The sequence below is a fragment of the Epinephelus lanceolatus genome, chromosome 14 (assembly GCF_041903045.1).
Source record: "Epinephelus lanceolatus isolate andai-2023 chromosome 14, ASM4190304v1, whole genome shotgun sequence".
NCBI classification, from domain to species: Eukaryota; Metazoa; Chordata; class Actinopteri; order Perciformes; family Serranidae; genus Epinephelus; species Epinephelus lanceolatus.
In genome coordinates this window covers 39152084-39173645 of record NC_135747.1, presented here as the reverse complement: position 1 = coordinate 39173645, position 21562 = coordinate 39152084, and the positions used below count along the sequence as shown (strand labels likewise).

The 21562-nt window shown below is 38.2% G+C and overlaps 2 protein-coding genes across 3 annotated transcripts in view; both read left to right on the top strand.

Moving 5' to 3' along the window:
- The first annotated feature begins 2832 nt into the window (after positions 1–2832).
- Positions 2833–7639, top strand: esd (esterase D/formylglutathione hydrolase). The gene is made up of 9 exons (XM_033615505.2): positions 2833–2951; positions 3963–4037; positions 4548–4636; positions 5003–5101; positions 5223–5347; positions 5426–5545; positions 5665–5763; positions 6016–6183; positions 7215–7639. Exons 2-9 carry the CDS (start codon positions 3970–3972, stop codon positions 7293–7295), a joined length of 849 nt encoding a protein of 282 aa, XP_033471396.1. The 5' UTR covers positions 2833–2951; positions 3963–3969; the 3' UTR covers positions 7296–7639.
- Positions 7640–11255: 3616 nt separating this feature from the next.
- The window catches only part of itm2bb (integral membrane protein 2Bb), a 30006-nt gene continuing 19699 nt past the window's right edge, over positions 11256–21562 (top strand). The window contains exon 1 of one of the 2 annotated variants that reach the window (XM_033618061.2): positions 11256–11484. In XM_033618061.2, the coding sequence (XP_033473952.1) occupies positions 11401–11484 (84 nt within the window). In that variant the 5' untranslated portion in view covers positions 11256–11400. The remainder of the gene's footprint in view (positions 11485–21562) is intronic. The other variant, XM_033618062.2, reaches the window with a different exon arrangement.

Genomic DNA, 21562 nt, shown 5'->3' with positions numbered 1-21562 from the left:
TGTCCCAAGATCCAGGACTAAGTATTACAGCAATATATAAAGTCATTAAAATGAGCTCCACCTTTTCAAGCAACACATCAATGCATCAATAATTATGATATAATATGTATTATTCTGTATAATGAGAGCATTCAGGCTACTTTTGGTACTTTCGCTTAAGTTTAAATCATAGAAGTTAGATGAATAAAATCATTTAAATTCAATTTCATTTATTTGACTCAAGACGATATCATATGGTATAAAATACAAACATAACACACAATTATAGCTGCTGCGCAGCGATGGGTCGGGTCCGGGCATTTTTAGGCAATTCTGAGCAACAAGCAGAAGAACTGGAAGACATTTAGGAATTTAGCAACACAATCTGCCTTTTGCATCAGCTGAGGCTTGAACTCACAACCTCTGAAACTAAGAATCAATTTCTATCTCACTGAGCTAATTAGTCAGTGACAATTCACGTGTAGCTTCACAAATTCACTAAGCCAGACATGCAGCTTTAGCAGCCGTCCATGCATGGAAAAGCAGATTTCAAACCACTGTAAAAAATTCAGTTATCGAAACAAAAATCTGAAAATCCACATATTGCATCTAGACTGCATGGAGATGTTGGTAATTTGTTTTTAATAATGATTTATTGGCTCCATAAGTGAAAAACTGATGTTTAAAATTGCCATTTTTACATTGACTCCAATTGTTCACATGAGAGCAAAATTCAAAATGCTGTCAAAAATTCAGTTTTTGAGATAAAATTCTGAAATTTGCCACACATCATCTACCATGACTCTAGAATTTTGTCTTTTTTTTCATGAACATTGAAGATTTATTTAGCAAGAATTTGCATGTATATGTTTACAGTACCGTTTACAGTCAAACGTTTTGATGCACTGTAGGCTCAATTTTTGATAAATCAAAAATCTGTGTGGATTGTTTTTGTAGGACAGTCTGAAGATGCTCTGTAGCAAGTTTGGTGTCAATTGAGCAAAAATTGTGGGAGGAGACAGGTTTAAGAAGTTTTACAGTTTTTGATAAAAACAGTGATGAACTTAATAATTTTTAATAGGTTTAAAGGTACAAAAGTTTCTTCAGTATTGGGGCTACAGTTTGATGAAAGTTGTGAAGTTGTAGCACATATGGTTGATTTGTTATGAATTTTCAAAGTTTTGAACTTTAGACGCTTGCTGTAGCGCCACCATTAAGACTATTGGCTTGAGTTTACAGCTGAGGATATCTGGCATGAGACTGGACCTTTGTGCAAAGTTTGGTGAGTTTTCACCCATGGGAAGTATGATTTCCTCGGAAGAAGAAGAAGAAGAAGAAGAAGAAGACGACCTAGGATTATAGTGTTCTGGCAGTTTAGCTGCCCGGACCCTAATAACAGAGCTACGGCACACAGCGTGGCTAACGTACAACAAATGTTACTTAAACAAAGGAAAGACATTCTCTTTCAGCTTATCTGATTGTTGTAACAAAACTAATTTAAACATAGATGGGTGATTTATATAATACTTTTGCAAATACCTTTCTCTGTAAGTCATTAAGCTTCTGACATTCAAACTAAATATGATTCTCATCTCCCACAGATTATCATCACAGAGGCTGCAGATCCTCTGGTTTCTGTCCAGCTCTTTATATCTTCCAGTGACTTCAGGAATTCTGCTGTTGTTTACTCCAAAATGACAAACAGCCTGTCTGTACGTTTGGTTTTCATGCAACAGATACCTCTCCAGTTTAAACTCTTGTTTAATTTCGACATATGTCATACTGCTGAGCTCACTTTGCCACTTTTGTATAAACTGATCTTTTGGCCTCTGTTCAACAGTTAGTTTTAATCACTTCTGTGTGAGACGAGCCACATTCGTCCAGTATCTGCTGAACCTGTAGACCCATGGTGACACATATACACCTGTATCGTGCAGGCTGTCGTATAGTTGTACATTATCTGACTGTGTTTAGGTACTCTGCCCTCTATCAGCCTCTTCCAGTCACCAGTAGTTCTCTTTTTAACTGTAATACAGACTGGATATCTTCATTACTTGCCATAGACCAGAGGTGTCAAACTCATATTTACTTCGGACCAGTATAACCACTGTAGAATAACCTGGAAAAAATAACAACCTTCACATTTTTCATTTTATTTTAGTGTAAAGTACACATACATTTTAAAAACATGTATGTATTAATAACAGATGATGCCTGAGATATCTTGTGCAAATTCAACAGTAGGTCTCAGTTTTTCCACATTCAGTCAATGTACGACTCGCTGTCGTTACATTTTTCCAAACATTTCCATTCTTTTGCAGTAATGCTGTCATCAGTGCACCAAAGTAAAGTGGAAGCTATTGAAGAAGCAGGTTAAGTCGTCCCCTGCCTCACAAACCATTTACATATCTAAACTTTTGGTAGTGCCTTAGCTGCAGGGTTTCACCAGAAGAGTCTGATGCAGATTCTTTTGTACTGAAGCTGCTGGTTGACAATAATTTGCACAATTCAACATCTTTAAATATGACCACAGTAAGTATTGATTGTATTTAAACTGTATTCTGGTCAGTGTGTAAAAGCCTCTGAAGCAGCATTTTACATGAAGTAGGATACTCTTTTAACTTGCTCCTGAAAGCTGCACCTCTTAGTCTTAATATATAATTAGGCCTATAATAAAAAGATAAAATAAAGTAATAATAATAATAATAATAATAATAATTATGTTGTAAAAAAATAAAATAAAATAAAAAATAAACAGAAATATACTGTATTCTTTCTAATAAACAACACCGCCATCTTGTGTCTGAACGTCCGCCTTACATCCTAGACGTAAAGCGTGGAGGGGGCGTTTCTTGTGACGTCATCACGGTGACCCCGACGTTGTTGGACTCTGGACGCTCTGGACTGCATCGGCGGGGAAGTTAGCAAATCAGTTGAGCACAACTTTCAACCAAATCCTGCAGTTTAACAAGGTGAGCACATCGGAATTGTTGTTTTAATCAGTTTATATTCACTGTCACAACTTATTAAGAGCTTTAATTTAAACAAGACACTCGTAAAATAGCGGCTAACACACGAGCTAACTTGCTAATCTCTGCATGCACGCCCCCTGATATGGGACACTGTACCCCGAACCCCATTTAAAATATGAGATTTTAAAATTCATTTGCTTATAAATAGAGTATAAATCCAGTTGAAGTTATGTTAATATATTTTTTTTGTTCCGAAAGATGTTTTGGACAATTCGGCATGTAGAAGATTGATCTAGCAAAACGCTGTTTGACTTAACAGCCGTTTTTGTATGTGCTTCATTGTGGTCGCTACCAGCAGCTTAACTGTTAATTAGATAAATTAAAATAGTGGTAAACAGTAGTGAACAATCGGCTGCAGGTTGTTGTGCAGAGTTTGGTCAAGATAATTTAGTTTTTAGCTAATTATTGCTAACTTAGTTTCATATTTGCAGTTACAGTCCGCCTGCTATTTTTACATGCAGCTGTGAGGTGACCACACGTCACGTTATGGTGTTATCAAGCTGTGCAGAATGAGACAGTTTACTCACACTGGTACTGTTAAATCATAGCAACCTAAAACTTTTGTTTTAGGTAGGTATTGCTATTGTATTTATCCGCCTGTGGAGGAGAGACTGTATTTGTATTGAGTCACTGTAAGCTTAATGTGTCACTCTCATAAATTCCCCCATGGGACAAAAGATAAAATAAATATGTGCTGGGCTTTTTGTTAGAAATCCCACAATGCAACGCTTCACCTTTGCTCCTGAGATAACAGACCTGTGTATTACTGTTATCTGACACTATATTTCACAGTTTAAACTCTAAATGAGTTGTTGAAATGGGTGTTTGTTGCTGTGCCGCTGTATTTTGAAAGTCTAACAACAAAAACAAAACACTGTAAACCTCATTAAATCAGTTGAAACAGCAGTAGTACAATAATGGACTGTGTTAATTACTCTGCGTCTTCCACAGATCAACGATGGCTCTCACACAAGTGTCCTCCAACAAGTGCGCTGGCGGCTTCCAGAAGGTTTTCGAACATGAGAGGTGAGATCACAGCTGAACCTTCACGTGTTCTAAGAACATCCACACCTCATGGTACGTGTCCACAGGGGCGTTTTTGGATGCGAGGGGGCTGCACTGTGCCCCAGCATTAATAGGTGTACAACTAGGTATGTGGGCTGTCTGCTCCCAGATTTGAAACTGGACCAAGATGGCAGCTTGTTGGCATTTTTCTTTTACATTACAAACATTTGAGATGAGAAATAAGCCATGTGGCTGCTGAATCTGAGTATTTTGGAGGTTTCCCGAGGCAGCGAGACATGCTGAACGCGCCTGATTTGCATGAAGTCGTTTAGACTCAACTTTATGCACATGAGGAGCAGACGCCCCGTCTCGAAACAAAAAAACACCCAGTGCTACCAGAACGCACTGCACAGCTGCTTACATAGACAATAAATGGTAGACATGGAAATGACGGATCCTGTGAACACGTACCATCTCGACGCACACAGCTGTGGAGCTATGAACTCGTGTGTTTGTGTTTTCTCAACGCAGCACTGAGCTCAAGTGTAAGATGAAGTTTGCCGTCTACCTGCCTCCCAAGGCTGAGACCGACAAGTGTCCCGTCATGTACTGGCTCTCTGGTGAGTGAGCAGTCTGTCCCAAGGCCCCTCAGGTGTGCTGGTCTGCGTCTTTTAACTGCTTTTTTCAGTTCTTGTTCCTCTACTTAGGAACAGCCTCCCACTGAGCATCAGATCAGCTGACTCTGTTCACGTCTTTAAATCTCATATGAAAGCTTACTTTACAGAATGGCCTGTCCTGACAGTTGATAGACTTATTGTGTGTCACCAGACTTACCATTTTAATAGGTCAAAACTAAAACCAGTTTCCTTGAAACAAGTTTAATAATTTAATGCGGACAGTGTTTGACAAAATGATTTATCTTTGACAAGTAGAAATAAGATTAAATAATCCCAGAATAAGAGTTTCCATTCTGTGTTTCTCTGCAGGCCTGACGTGCACGGAGCAGAACTTCATCACCAAAGCTGGCAGTCAGCTTCCTGCTGCAGAGCACGGCATCATCATCGTCGCTCCGGACACCAGCCCACGTATGAAAACACACACGCAGTAAAACAACAGTAAAACAAATGGTGCATCATTTCTAGTCAACAAAAAATAGATTTAGATGACCTCCTGTCTCCACCATGACTGTTTCCCCTCCTGCATCAGGCGGCTGTAACATCGAGGGCGAGGATGAGAACTGGGATTTCGGCACTGGAGCTGGTTTCTACGTCGACGCCACGCAGGACCCCTGGAAGACCAACTACCGCATGTACTCCTACATCACAGAGGAGGTGTGTTGGATTTATGTCACCTGAAAAACTCACTTGTCAATTTTACTTTGAGCTAATTGTGACGATTCTCTGTCTCAGCTCCCCAAACTGATCAACGCTAACTTCCCCACCAACCCAGACAAGATGTCCATCAGCGGTCACTCCATGGGCGGGCATGGGGCGCTCATCTGTGCCCTGAAGAACCCTGGGAAATACAAGGTACGACCTCAGAGAAGCTTCTGTCTTCTATCTCTCTTCATTGTTCTGTGTATTAGTACATTTAGAGCAACTTTAAACCAGAGTGTGTGAGCACTCTGACGCTGGTGTGTCTCTTGCAGGCTGTGTCTGCGTTTGCTCCCATCTGTAACCCAATGCAGTGTCCCTGGGGACAGAAGGCCTTCTCAGGATACCTGGGCTCTGACAGGTCCACGTGGGAGGTACAGTAGGAGCTCTGCATGCTGCCGTCCTGATAATAACTGTAATAAAGATGACACACTGAGCTTCTCACAGAGAGCAGCTGCAGCAGTTGCAGCACTAAGAATAAAAGAGTCCAAAGGAAAGAAAACCTGTTGAAACTGTCAGTGAAAGTTTGAATCTGTCTCAGTCGTGTTTCAGCTGTTTGATGAGTGATGAAGGATCATATGAGTTCTCCAGCTTCCTGTTGTCATCCCTCCTCTTTCCTCCTTCAGGCGTACGACGCCACCGTGTTGGCGGGAGCGTACTCTGGCCCTCAGCTCGACATCCTGATCGATCAGGGCCGTGACGACCAGTTCCTGTCAGCCAGCCAGCTGCTGCCCGACAACCTGATCGCCGTCTGCTCCGAGAAGAAGATCCCCGTCGTCTTCAGGCTGCAGCCGGTCAGTTCCGTTAGTCTGTTGTTCTGACACTTGCACAAAGGGTTGGTACTGTTCACATTTGAACTTGCTGGTGCTGGTACCTTGAATTCGTTGCTGGCACCCAAAAGCTCTGTTTCCACCAAACACTGTCAGTTTGGTACCTTTGGAACCAACAGTAACCCTTCAGACATGGTACCTAGACCCTAGCATACATAGAAAATGAAGCAATGTTAATTCTGCTCTTAATTTGTTTCATTTTCTCTCTTAAAATACCCCAAAAGAACCAATAAGAGTATCGTTAAAGTACCAGATCCATAAGCAGTATTGCTAAGAGTAGTAGTATCATTAAAATCTTAATAACACCCATCCCTGCTATAAATAGAGTTTTGCACCTGTATGCTGAACCTTGAGGTGGTGGGACAAGATTTTCATATCTGAAGCGCTGTGGTTTCTGTTTGCAGTCCGAGTTGTATTAACCTGTCTCATTCAAGCAGCAGATTAACAGTTTGGAAAGGCAGGGAGACAAGAAGTTAGCTGTATCTAAGCTTTTCTACATGTATCTGCTTTCATATGGAGATATCTGTTTATAGAGATTAGATTAAATGGCCGTCTCACTGAAGAGGAAGTCTTGAACCATATATCTGCTGGATCAGCCTGAAATATTGTCCGTTGCCCCCAGAGTGTTTATCGTCTTCACACCTACAGCTGATGGAGTCTGAGATTGCAGCAGTAGTACCGTCTCCGTAGTTACTAAATTCAGCTGAAACTGAGTCTAAAAGTGAAGTACTTTATGAATCTGTTTCCTCAACAGTGTCCTCTTTAGCTGCAACCTGCTACATCTGCCAGGTTTGCACTTCACAAAACAGAATTTGAAGCTCTGTGATTAGATGTTTCTTACTAAATGCACCCTGGGAGTCATATACAGCTGACTTTTTTTTTTTTTAATTTCTATCAAGGAACCGGATGTTTTCGAACACGGGTGTTAATCTTTTCTTTTAGGAGCTAGTTAAACATTTCATAGTGTGAGTCTGACGCTGTGTTTCCTGCCGCAGGGCTACGACCACAGCTACTTCTTCATCTACTCCTTCATGAGCGATCACATCAAACACCACGCCAAGTTCCTCAATGCCTGAACTGCTGCCACCACAGAAGAAGAAGACTGTTCAGCTCTGCTCTCCTGACATCAGTCGCATGACTTCCTGCTGAATTAACTACACTAACATCACCTGTTCCCTGGTGATTAAATTCTATAATGACACAAGTCTTGTTCCTTCAGTTCAAACAGAACTTATCTAAAGTCTCTCATAACACCAAGATTTGATTTAATTATATTTGCTCTGTGTCATTTGGAGCCTCGTCAGTCGCTCAGTGTTTCTCAGACAGCAGAGGACAAGTTTTCTGTCAGTGTCGATTTTTAGGAGTGTGTCAGTGAGCAGTCACAGCTGTGTTTTTCAAAATAAAAGCCTTGTTTTGTTCATTCAGGTGTTTTTGTTCTTATTAAAGTTTGTTGAGCTTCAGAGTGAAACTGTCCACACCATCTCCATCACAGTCACAGGGTTTCCTCTATACTAAAGTTTATTATTATTTTTTATCTTAATTGAAAAAATAAATTTCATATACAAACACTGCAACAACATAATAGTACAGAGAAGCACGAGTATGAATTTAAACCTGTGATTTAAACAAAAAAATGTAAAAAAAGAATAAAATTAGGATAAACTTCATTGATATAAAACTATAATAAGGACAAAACATACTTGTTTAAATTCACCCCACAGTTTAACAGTTTCATTACCTGTTTTTAATGTTATAAGTTTGACAGTCTATATATTCCTTAAATTCATATAAAAATCCAGTGAAGTTGGTGTTAACTTTGTGATTTTATGTTGATGTATGTCAGATTCACCATAATATATAATGAGCTTACAACAAATTCAGTGTTATATGTATCTTTTTTAAAAATCTACAGTAGCATTTTTATACTCAATTTTGATTTATGATCAGTTTTACACAATAAATAATCTTTATTTGAGTCCAAAGGTAACTGAATTATATAATAGTAAAGTAAATGTGTGTAAATCTTTGCAGAAAATACATTTGTTTCCAAGAATTTGGAGAAAAATAGATTTGTTGCATGTATTATGAGTAAAATTTTCATGTGTTTCTTTCATTTTTCATGTGTTTTATTTTGAGCACTGAAAATACTTTTTTTTTTAAATTATTTTGATGATTGCATGGTCTTCATTTTTGAGAGTGTGCTCAGTAAGTGCAGCCAACATAGGATTACACTGTAGAAGGCCTAAGCACTCACAACACCCAGTGTCTGATACACACACACACACACTCTGTCCATTGTCTCCATTGGACTTCACATAGAGTATCAGAGTCACACTATGTGAATCATAAACCAGATATTATTAATGTTGCATCACTGCCATCTTCTGGTGTTCATGAACTCCTGCAGGTTCATTAACTCAAGTTCTGTACTTAGCTTTTAATTTTATTAGAGTATTTCCATTTTATATTACTTTATACTTAAGGCCAACTGCATCTCATAAAGGAAGTGTCGTACTTTTTACAGCTTTAATTTCTAGTTACTTGATAAATTAGTATTTTACATAGAAAGCAAAGAGTGAGTATGTGATTTACAATGGTGCAAAATAACAGTGCATTTACTGGAATACTGTGGCTAAACACCATTTTTAGTACTTGTTCTTTACTTGAATATTTTCATTTTATACAATTTTCTACTTTATAAGTAACTTTATACTGATGGGGAGCTAAATAATTGGCTATTATAGATATATGGAGAAGGGGTGGGAATAAATAAGTTTGTACTTCCTCCAGCTCCTTTTTGAACATGTAAATTAAATCAGTATGTTGTTTTCAGTGTTCATGCTTCCTTTAGTAACCTGTTTTTCTATGTCTGTCTACTACTGTATGATTATTTTATTTGCTACTTACAATTTATTTATTTTATTTTAAAACTTTATTTATAATGCAGATTCAGATTTGATATACTAAATTTTATGATAATAAAAGCTTATAAAATCTATTATTAGAGATTTCAAACCAGTGGACTTTCACTTTTTGACTTTTTACTTTCGGGGGAAACCCGCCGACATCTGGCAACCATCCCCGTCTGTCCGTTGAGTTGTGTTGATGTTGTCCCGGAGCAGCTGTGTGAACACACTCATCAAGGTGACCGCAGGTAGCCGGGTCTGTACCGGAACATGAGTGTGTTCGACTTCAAAATAAAAGCCAAAGAATCTATTGTGTGAAATTGTCCCACCAAATTGTCCCAGCTTTATCACCCGGTTTAAAACATTTGTTAAAAAAGTAATCGAAAAAAATCTAATGTAATACGTTACAGTACTTTAATGATGAGTTACATTACATATTACTTTTTTTTTAACGGCGTAACCATTAATATGTAATTATACATTGCTATTACATTTTAAGAGTAACCTTTCCAACACTGGCAAATAGTGGCATCCTAGTTTGACTTCTGTAAAGTTAAAGATATAAAAACTTTATAAACGTACACTGTTAATATTTGCACAAACCTGTACAGAGTGAACAGCTGATCCACTTAAAACACATACATATTTAAGTATTTCTTATATTTTCTCATCTTTCAATTGTAATTTCTTTAAATCATTCCCCCTATGTTTATTATTAACTGCCAAACTACCAAGACAAACTCCCTGGGGGCGGGGTTGCAATACTTTTTCAGTATTGGAGAAGGATTTCTGGTTTTGTTTTGGCTGAGGAGAGGGACGTACAACTTTTAATGGTTATATGTTGCATTTATTTTCTTTTTTTACTTCCCTCTGAACCCCAAAACACATCAGTGACTTTGTATGGCATGTTTTCTTTGAAAAATTGCCAAAATTGCAACTTTTTTTTGTCTGTAAAACTGTAAAAACAGAAAACGGTTTAAAATTCCCAATAGTCCTTGAACACATCAGGTGAGACAAATGCTTTAGTCAGAAAACATGACTCAAGCTAAGCTTAAAATAATAATAATGATATTTTATCAAAACATATCTCACAGAAGATTTTGTAAAATAGAAACTGTTTGCATCACAACATTAAACTATGTGCTCTGCTTACATGACAAAAGTGTAAATATGGTTTTTACCACTTCAGGATTTTGTTTTCATCTTTTGACTTTTAAATCTTGATCACTGAGGAGCACATATTTTGAATTTAACAACAGCTGTTGTACTATGTTACTGCTGTTATTCTTGAGGCTGCTGCCACTGTTGCAGCTGCTTCTGTTTATTTGGGAAAACAGTCATTACATGCATATTTCTAATGCTAAAGTGGTTACTGTGGTGTGTGTGTGTGTGTGTGTGTGTGTGTGTGTGTGTGTGGAGCCTATTAAATGTTATTGGTTTTGTATGGGTGACTGTCATGTTGTGGCATGTTGCATTTTGAAGAAGAAGATGTACTTTATTAATCCCCAAGGGGAAATTAATTCTTTTTCACTCTGTTGTCATAAGCACACAGGCACAAATAGGACCTATACATGCATTAAATGGAGGGACGGATGTCAGAGATGCCAAAGGAGTTGTAGGTTTGATGCCTTCCTTAAGGGCGTTCGGTGGTGCCTATGAGGCAAACTGGCCCCTCTCCAGCCACCAGTCCACACTCCATATTTCGTCTGGACATGGACTTGAGCTGGTGACACCATGGTTTCCAACCCAAGTCCCTATGAACTGAGCTACTGCTGCTGCTTAGCTTATGATATTAGCTGTTTGTTTCTCTGTGCTGTTTGCTCGTTGCATTGGCTTCAACACATTTGGTGTGAGTATAATAAAATATGGTTATTTATGCTGGAAGGAAAGTCATACATTTTCCCTCAGGGAGGCTCAAAGAAATTTGTAGCTTCGGAGAGGGTCAAGATAAAAATACATAAATGAATAAATAAGTCACACCACAGCCACACTTATAACGAACAATCCCTAATAAAAGCCTTTCTGACTCTTCATTCTAACCGGAAATGTTGCCAGGTTTTAGCAGTTGTGCTTATATTTTGAAGCCAAACCGGAAGTAAAGTCGAAGCTCTCTTCCTGGCTTGACGCCGCCGTCCTTATCACAACAGATCAGACTTGGCCGGAGAGAAGTGCGTCCACTTCACTTCGGAGCGAATTCTCTCTGTTGATTTTTTTGTTTTTACAGTTTTTCCATCGTGTTTTTTTCTCGTCGGAGTTTGTCTGCGTCTCTTCCAGGATGGTTAAAGTGTCTTTCAACTCCGCGTTGGCCCAGAAAGATGTGAAGAAGGACGTCGAAACTCTGATTCCCGAGGAGGACAAAGTGAGTAGAAAATGGCTAACTGTGCTAACGAGAAGTTAGCCTCCTGCTCGGCGGAAGAAGACGCACTTTATACACACACACAATGACTTTATTTATATAAACTATGCATATATTTTAACTATATATGTCACTGAAACACTTTAAACAAAGCACACTGCGATATTTTAAAATATATTTTATAGTAGTGACGTAATTAGTGTTTGGCTACTTCATGATGTGGTTGTTAATGTTGTTATACTTCAATCAACTTGTTCATACAGCTGCGTTGTGTTTGCTAGTCTGACTTTTCTGATAATAATTCAAATATTAAAAGTTATAACACTTTTATAAGCAATTTTTCCAAACTGTGGTTAATTATTTTAAGCATGTTTTTCAGTTTTGTGTTTTGTAATACATGAAAATATGGTTAGTTAATGATTGACACACTAAAAAATAGCATTGTCTCTATATTAAAGAGTTTTCATATTATTTTCTAGCCAGAAATTCAGAGTATTAAGTGAAGCAACGTTCTGAAACTGAAAGTGTCTTGTTTTAATATTTAATTATCGCTTATAGTCTTTATTTTAAGCTGTTAATTGTCTTTAAAGTCAGTTTGACATCTGTCCTTTCTGTAATTTCTCTTCTTGTAATCTTAGCTGCTGTGTCTCGTTTCTGTTTTCACCTGTGCTCTTTTGTTTCCTCTGAAAACTGCGTCACTCTTGCACAAGAGAAAGTGGAAAATGTGATGAAATACATCATGCAGTCTGCAGAAATACAGATATATATAGCTGGAGTGGGTACCTTTTTTTTCTAATCATCTTAGTTAACAACATTCTGATACATTGGAAACTTTAAATTAGACAGAAAAGCTGGTGATCTTCTTAGATTTTAAGCCTCTGTGTGCTGCAAACAAAGAGGAAGCTTCCTGTCACATTACCTCACACATTAGAGTCCTGGAGAGGTTGAGAGTCTTGTTTTCCAGGATTGAAATGCTTTGGAAAACTGGGAGACATCATTAAAAGTTAGACAGGAAACATAAACTATAATTGTAGGTTTGTGATTGCTGGAAAATGTCGAAACAGCTGCTGTGAAAACAACATTTAGAGTGATGGTTTTGAAACTTCAATTCTAACTGGATTAATAATTCAGCCATGTGAAGCTGACTGGAGGTTTCAGCCTGCTGACTGCTCAGGCGTGTTGTCTCTCTAGGTCTAAAGTCTAGTTAAAACTCCTCCTGAGACATCCGTCCGTCTCCACCCTGTTGTGAAAGAAGCTGTTGCTGTTTCAGGCTTTCAGAGGAAGTTTCAGCCCAGTTTGAAAGATTTGAAAGAGTTTCTCTGCAGAGTAAATATGAGCTGTAGTTGTATTTTCTGTGCACACTGTCTGTGTTTCTGAGAAGAATTTATAAAAGAGGTTTAAAGTCGGGTGCCGAAGCAGCGTGATTCTCGTTAAACAGGTTTCAGATGTAGGTTTGTGTGATGTGATGCATATCTGCTGCCTTCCTGTGTGGTTACTGTGGTTGCAGACTGTACAGTTAGTTGAAAGCCGGGTTGGTTTCAGTCTGACTGGCTCTTATCGTGATAATCGGAGCTTAATGTTTTCCTTCTGGGGGGGTTGAAGTGGGTGCAAACACAGCAGATGTTGTACATGTTGTTTGGAGAGATTTTCCTGCACATGGCGCATCGTTTCCATTTGCACTGTAAGATAACCATGTGTCTGTCGGAGGGCTCCTGATGCTCACGTACACTGATGACAATTGCTCATTCCTAGGTCTTAAAAAATCATGAAAAATTTGAAAAAGCATGGAGATAAAGGCAATATTCTTCACTCCTGATGCTTCTGACATTGCATACTTTATAAAGTTGCGGATTTACTCAACATGTATCATTAAAATATGTTTATATTTGGGTCGTGACATGAGAAATAACCTCCAGTTACAGGGCAATATGATCTGGTTGTGTCATATTGCTTACAAGAATCCTATAATGGAGTTAAAAAGATAAAGTTCTGATAAATTCTCAACATTTATTGAGTTAGTTAATGTCATTTACTTCCAAAAATGTGAAATATTTCTTAGTTCCAGCATCTTGGTTGCAGGATTTTCTGCTTCTCCTTGTCTCATGTCATCGTAGATTGAATATCTTCTTGTTTCGGACATTTGGTTAGACAATAAAACACATTTAAAGATGTCACTGGACATTAGTTGGGTGTGATGGGTCACACAGCTCCTCCAGGCTTACTCACATACTTATTAGTCAATCAGATGAGTCTAATTTCAAAAGAAAAAGTCATCTCTTGTTACAACTGATGTCTGCAGAGCTGTGATTATCACAGTCTGATCCACGTTGCCTTCATGGAAACATTTCCATCATGGCGTCCATTGAGACAGGAGCACTGACTTTGTGTTAACTTCTGCCTCAGGTGATGATACACCTGAAACCTGATCACATTTGCAGGGCTGACCCAAATACTTTGAAGGTTTGATCGTCGCCACGGTAGTCGATGTCCAAGTCAGTATTCTGATGCTTTGTTTTTAATACCATTACCCCAAAAATAAACAGTTATCCAACGTAATTCGTTCATTGATTAGTTCTTCTCAGACAAGGATATGTAAACTTTGTTATAGGCCGAGGTTTGTGACTCCGCCATGGCAGGTTTACAGATATTCTACCATAGGAGTGTCCGAAAAATCAAGCATCTGGAATAGTTTCAAAATTTACAAAGGTAGCTTTCAAAAAGTCGAGTGTCAGATTCGCCAAAGGAAACTGGTGTACATCAAAACCTCAACGAGTTTGGCAAATCAGCTGAAAACTGTTCGGTAACAGCTCAGCCATCTTGTGTTCTCTCAAACTCAAAAACCATCCTCTTGTCTCCCTCCCGTGAAGCTGTGATCTATCGGGAGTATTTCTTAATGAAGCTTTAATGCCATAAAACTGGTATTCAGGGCAGCCCTAGAAAGTTGTAGCTTGTAGTGTACTGTGTCTGTAATAAGAGTCTGAATGTAGTGCTGCGTAAAGCTACATGTGGACTGTCATGTCTTTAGGATTCTCACTATTCAATCCTTGTTGTCATGGCCTAATTCAGAATACATTTTCAGCTCAATAAATAAGAGAGGAGACACATTTTCCAAACTGAATGTGGTTTTTGTGTTCTAGAGTTTGGACTATGGTACATTATAATACTCTGCTTCAACATTAGTACCAGTAGACCCACTCTGTCTGTCTGTCAGTCAGTTCAGACTCGAAGATGATAACGATGTGAATTCTTGTGAGAGTGGATTTCCCCCGCCTCCACACTTCTGGCACTGTGGGAGATTATAACATGATAATGAATCTGAAAGATTGTCTTCATTGTGGATAGTGAGCAGCTAAACTAAACATCATTTCTGCATTGTGCGTTTTACACAACATGAGCCTAAACATGGTGGTTTTAGTTTCCTAACCTCAGAAGATTTTTAGTTTCTTTTTGTCTCTCTCTCTCTCGTGCTTTCTCTTCCTGTTGTGCTTCTGCTTCTCTTTCTTTTAAATCCCTGGTTTCAACATGAAAATGTGCAAATAATTGTTTTATGTGACGAGTGAGGGGAGAAACAAATACTGTTCTGTAATGTTTTTACTTTAAATCTTTAAATATTAATTTGCATGTCTTGTCTCATCTCCATGTTAATGAGCTCCATCAGTCAGGCACTGAGCGGTTTGTGTTCCTCTGCAGGCTGTTTGTGTTCGTCCGTCTTTAACGAGTTAAACAGAGTTGAACCAATCAGCTAAAGCCTGCCGCTGAGACATTTATAGCCACACAAAAAAATAAACCAAGCTAAACATTTAGGCTAAGCCTGTCGACATGCTTACTTTAGCTTTTCCCTGAGTCAGACATGCTGGGTGTGTCCAAACAGGGACGCAGGTTTCTTCCTGTTGGACATAAGATCCCAGTTTATATCTTCATCCATGGAGAAAAAATAACAGGACTCAGGCAGTGGTGGAAGACGTACTTTGGATCCTTTACTTCAGTGACTCTCAACCTTTGCCAGTAAAGGAATGGAGTTTGGTTGTTAGATATGATGAAGACCAGAATTGTGTAGTTATAATCATGGAGGGATTAAAACCTGTAATCAGTATGATTCTTACTCACACTGGGTTTACTTCTATAGTTAGTTAAGCAGTGAAACTAAAGTAAAAGTACTACTACCTCTCTTTGAATATACTGTACCTCGTCACAAGTAAAAGTCCTGTATTTAAAGTAAAGATACAAAATAAAAAGTTCTCATTTTGCAAAATGGCCCATTTCAGAAAAATGTATACAATATTATTGGATTATAATTATTGATACATTAATGTGTTCATCACTTTAATGCTGCAGAGCTGAAGGTGGAGCAGATTTTGATTTATTTATATTTTATATGTGTAAAATATATTTTATATACAGTAGGGATGCATGATGATATCGGCCAGCATGCTTTTTCTCAATTTGCACAATGAATAAATTCACATACATTGAAAAGTTTTGTATTTCATGTCTCCATCTGCTGGTGGGCCGTCATGATAAGAGTATGCATGTATAATATGATGTTAATTCCACTACAGAAGAGACTTGATGATCACTAAAATCGGGTGGGGAAAAAAGTGGATACATCTATATCAGTATCGGCTGTCCGCCAAATGTTACTAGGGATGAGCGCAATTAGTTGTCTAAATGATTAAACGTCCGCCCCCTCACTAGTCGACACAAGAAATATTAGTCGATTACATGAATTAGTGTTTTATTCATGTACAAGGGCGCGTAACTGTCATGCAGCCCCCCGCCACTAATGGGGGCTACAGAGCTGTCAGACAGCAGTCCCCCTCCCCGCGCTAATGCTCAAGTAGACTGGAGTTTTAAAACGGCAACGGTGGGAAATTGGAGAGACGTCCTCTCGCAAAATCAGCAGTTTGGCAGAACTTTGATCTAGAAAATGTAAACAAGGTACCACATTCAACTCAAGCATTTGGATGTTAACCTGCACAGAATGACGGCTGCTGCTAGCGGTGCTAGCCACACTCAGCTCATCACGACAATGACCCCGCACGATATGCTCCCACTCAACTTTGTTGAAGGTAAAAGCCTCAGGAAGTTCAGTTAGCCTGAATACACCGTGCTGAGACCTTTTTAGACTAGTCGAGTAGTCCTAATTAAAATTTTTGCGTAGTCAACAGGGAAATTAGTCGCTAGGAACATCTCTAGTTGTTACATATCGGATATCGGCAAAAAATCCAACGTCCAGTTTATTAAATTAATTAAATATAGTGTTGTAAAAAGAACAATATTTGCCTCAGAGACATTGTGGAGTTGAAGTTCTCAAGTACAGTCCCTTTTTCATATTTAATCACTTTATTAATCATCAAGTTCCTAATGTCCATCTGTCCAAACTCGAGGCTTTAAAGATCGATTGATTTCTGCAGACACATTTTAAACTTCAGGTCTGTTTGTGTCCACTCTTAATTAATCCACAGATCATTAGAGTTAATCAGCATCTTATCTGCTTTACTAAACCCAGTTTGACTTTGTGCTAATTAACAATTAGGCCTCATCTCCTGCTGTCAGTGTGCTGATTCTGCTCCGTCATTGATCCAGTCTGTAATGAGCTCTGCTCCGATTTACAAACAGAACCATGAGTCAGCTTTTGTTTCTGTGTGCATTTTAAATTCTGCACCAGAAAGCAGAATCCAGTGTGTAGATGTTTATTATATTGACTTCTGTTTGTAATGACTGGAGTCACCAGGCTGTGTTGTCTCTGCAGAGCCCTTAAAGAGAAAACAGTGAGACTAACCTCCAGACAGCTCAGCTGAAGGTCAGCATGGGACGAACACCTGAGCTTATGTTGCAGCACATTAACACGTCACACTGTGCTGTCAGCTCCGTGTAGTGAAGATGACATCAGCGGCTGAGCCCAGGCTTTATCAGCAGCATGTGAATCCAGGTTAATGTTCAGGTTGTGTTGGTCCATGACAGCCAGGTGTGTGTGTGGCGTTCATTAAAGGTCAGTTTTCACAACTCTGTTCTCACATGAAGCACAGCAGCGGCGGGGTGTGAGACATCACTACTTATCAAGTTCTTACTGAATTTGTTGAAGCATCAAGCGTTAAATGCTTCATCAGATCATCAGACATTTCCCTCCTTTATCAAGATGAAGTGAACTTTATCAAAAACCTACGCAGTTTCACAGCAGCGAGGAGGAAGTACAAAACATTAAAGAATTAAAAGAATTAAAGTATACACATTTGTAAAATAAAACTTTAACACAACCTTCACATGAAAATTTTTTGTTTTTTAATTATATCATAATTCTCTCTCTAATATCTATTTTATGTTGCTGTGAAAACATCAAAGTTCTCCTTTTAACAGCTGTAGTTATTCAAGGTTATCATCAAAAACTGCATTTTACAGGATCACATTGAACACATCACGAACATATTCTAATTTACCATCAACCAATACCCATTTTTACTGAATAGAGCTTGAACGCATTGTAATGTAACTCAATGCAACCTCCGTCAGCAGTCAGTTCCAGTCACTAGCTAACAGCTAACAGCTAACGTTAACTAGCTCTCCTCCTGCTAATGTCAACACAGACTTGTTTACATTGTAGTGTTTTAGGGAAGTAACATATACAAAATGAGCATCTACTGTATACAACAATAACAGCAATATAAACGGGAACTGCCCATTGGTTTGACAGTCCATTGGTTCGACAGCCCATTGTTCCGACCATATTAAACTCGTTGTTCCAAAGTCTGTTCCGAAATCATCATGATGCCCTGTGGTTAAGGTCTGGTTAGGTTTAGGCACAAAAACCACTTGGTTAGGGTTAGGAAAAGATCATGGTGTGGGTTAAAGTGAAACTGCTTTCCAGTTTCATTTATGTGAAAATATTTGGGTTTTGGGCTGCTCTCACATAAACACATGGCTTATTGTTTGAAGCATTAAGTTTTACAAGGTTATTTCAATCACATATTTCCTGATTTCAAAAGATAAACTTTATCAAAGTCCCACACAATTTCACAGCAGCAAGGAGGAAGCACAGAACAGCTGCACGGTACAGATAAGAGAAGTTAACTAAAACTAAGAATGTTATGTACATTGTAAACATCTAAATATAACTAAATACAAATGTATAAACAGAGGTGCTATAAACTGAGAGCTGATCTATGGAAAAACAATCTTCAACTATTTTAATAAACAGTTAATCAAATTAAAGTCCACTTTAGTTTATTTAAAAAAAAAAAAGCCAATAAAAATCCCAGTCATAAAATTTCAGTCAGGGATATTTACAGCTTTTCCCTTTAATTTATTAAATTGTAAACTAAATGTATTTGGTTTTGGATTGTTGACAGGACAGAAGAAGACATTTGAAGACATTATCTTGGACTCTGTGGACGTGTATCACTATTTTCTGACATTTTACAGACTAAACAATAATTTGAGTAATTGAGACAATGCTGTAGATAATTCATTAATGAAAATAATCTTTAATTGTACCCTAAACACCATTTTATAATTTGATTGTAGATTACAAACAAGAACTTCGTTTGAACATAAATGCATTTGAGAATCTTAACTTTATTGTCATAACGTTTATAGGTCATAATAATGAAGCTGGAATAATTTATCGGCACAGCACAGGAAACTCCTTTATGTTTAATGATTATTTTATTTTATCAAAACGAATACTGGAGCCTGATTGGCCCACAGCAGCAGTTCCCTTTAATTCAAATGAGATAAACCTGCTGAGTGAACGTGTCACAGTTGACTCTAAATTAATCTGCCTTTTTTTGTGAATTATTAGTTTCCAATCACAAGTCACCTGCTTTTATCTTGAAATCTTTTAATGATGTGAACAAAAGAGAAGTTTGTTTGTGAAGCTTTGAACAACTCGTTGGTATTCCTAACATGAAAACTAACTGATCTGAGTTTATAAATTTTCAGTGATAAAGCCAGCGGAATAAACGTCTGATTGTTGGAGCAGTGAGGAGGTTGTAAGTTGCTGATGGTGTGGGCACCCGTTGAGATGCCTGAACTATAAATGTGTTTTTATAGGAGCCGGATATATTCAGAGATGCTGTGAATGCAAGAAGGAAGCTTTATTAAGATGTGCTGGCTGCTGCAAACCTCGTGTTACTGTGCTGATAATGTGTTGGAGGGAATTATTTTTATATGTGCGGGTGTAGAGCGTTCATATGATACTGCTTTTTTTGTAATTGTGTCAACGGGTGGAAAAAGTGACACATGGCAAACACATAAATGTCATTGTAAATAACAGCTGAATTTACGAGGCTTTGACAAGAAAAGTTTTATGCACATCAGTGTTTTTGAAATATTAAATTATGACGATAGCAACTGTGTTTCTTGTAAAGTTGGAAGTAGAGCTACAACGATAAGTTGATCTGTTGACAGGAAATTAATTGGCCAAATTTTCTATAGTTGCTCCGAGTTGTGACAGTTTTCTGTTTTCTTTGTCTCAGCACCGCAGTTAATTGAATACATTTGTTTATCGTTGTTTTCTGGTGTTTCACTGACCAAATGATTAATCAGTTAATCAAGAATAATCGTTTGCAGCCCCAGTTTGAAGGATTGTTGTTAATATTTATTGTCAGATATCCTTCAGTTATGATTACTAATTCATATTATTGTTGACTTGCACATAGAGACAGGAACTGGTTACAAATGGTCTAATCCATCAGAATAATTTGTTTCAGAGCTTATCAATACCTTTTCTCGATGCCGGCGTGTTTTTCTGCATCTACACTGCTGGAAACTTGCATCCAGATGGACTCATGGCGAAGAGAAACAGTCCAAAACATGGCTTTACTTAATTACAATTAATCTAATTATATCCAACCGGCAGTATGGCCAAGTGCAATATCCAGATCACAGGAGCTGCAATTTTTGAGATAAAGTTAAAATGTGTCATAACACAGCAACATAAATGAAGCATTGTGGTGCTGCAGAGACACCCCAGCCTACACATCATATTCCAGACCTAAGTGAACATCATTTTTATATTTTTTCAATGGAAATTAAATGCAAAAATTACCTTTCTGTCTAAAATCGCAACTCATTGCAATCGTAGTATTTGTCAAAATAATTGCAATTTGAGAGATGACAACAGTGCTGCTTGTAACGCCTGTAAAATGAGAAGTTCAAGTAAGGGTGGAAACACCAGCAGTATTCAGAAATGTCCTTCTAAGCAACAGGGGCTTAAATTCCACGAATGCCAGGCATTTGACACTTAAAGTGTGAGTGTCACAGCGTTTCAGTGGGGAATACCCTCTGTTATATTAACATTAAAGTCTTTTTGACAAAGAAAACCTACATGAAAACAAATAATCTCTCATTTCATCTACACTGTGTTCAGTGCATTTTCCCCCCACACAGAAAACTGATTGAGGAGTTGTGAAAACATCAGACTGATAAACAGAACCGATAATGGCATATCAATTCCCATCCCTACTTGCACACCAAGATCTCCTGACGTGGTTGATTCATGAAATGTTGAAATATTACTGAATCATTTAGGTGCTGATTTGGATGGGACGCAAGAATATTTTGGTGTTGTGGTGGACTCACTGTTGTTTTAATTGTTTCTTGTCGTACTCGTGGTGCACAAACTCAAAGCGCAGACGAAGATGGTTCATTTTGGGGCGGCTGTGGCTCAGAGGTAGAGCGGGTCGTCCACTGACCAGATCAGTCTTTAGACCTATGTCGGCAGGTACCTTACCTTTGTTCTATCCTGTTTTGTGATGACAGAATGAATCCACAGTTGATCAGTGGATTCATTTGGGTCACTGTGTGCAGATCTCTGACCGACAGAGTAGAGATGTCACATTTTTGGGTCAGTCTTCAGCACTTAAGGGTTCAATCTGAGCTGCCATGGTGGTTTTACAGCTGAAATGTGTTTTATGTTTAGACAGTAACAAAATGCATGCAGGTAATTCATTTTTACCCAATGATTTTGTTTCCCTGCTATGAGCACTTTTGCAGGTAACTCAAGGCAACACCAACCCAGTGACCTACACATCACTGCAGGTCTTAGAGCTGAAGCTATTAGTCGATTAAATCAATTAGTCAA

Bases quoted from the DNA above. Each gene is read 5' to 3' on its own strand.
- esd (XM_033615505.2), top strand. From the start codon at position 3,970: ATGGCTCTCACACAAGTGTCCTCCAACAAGTGCGCTGGCGGCTTCCAG. The intron at 4,038-4,547 runs GTGAGATCACAG...TTCTCAACGCAG, and splicing joins AAGGTTTTCGAACATGAGAG to CACTGAGCTCAAGTGTAAGA. The intron at 5,348-5,425 runs GTGTGTTGGATT...TCTCTGTCTCAG, and splicing joins ACTCCTACATCACAGAGGAG to CTCCCCAAACTGATCAACGC.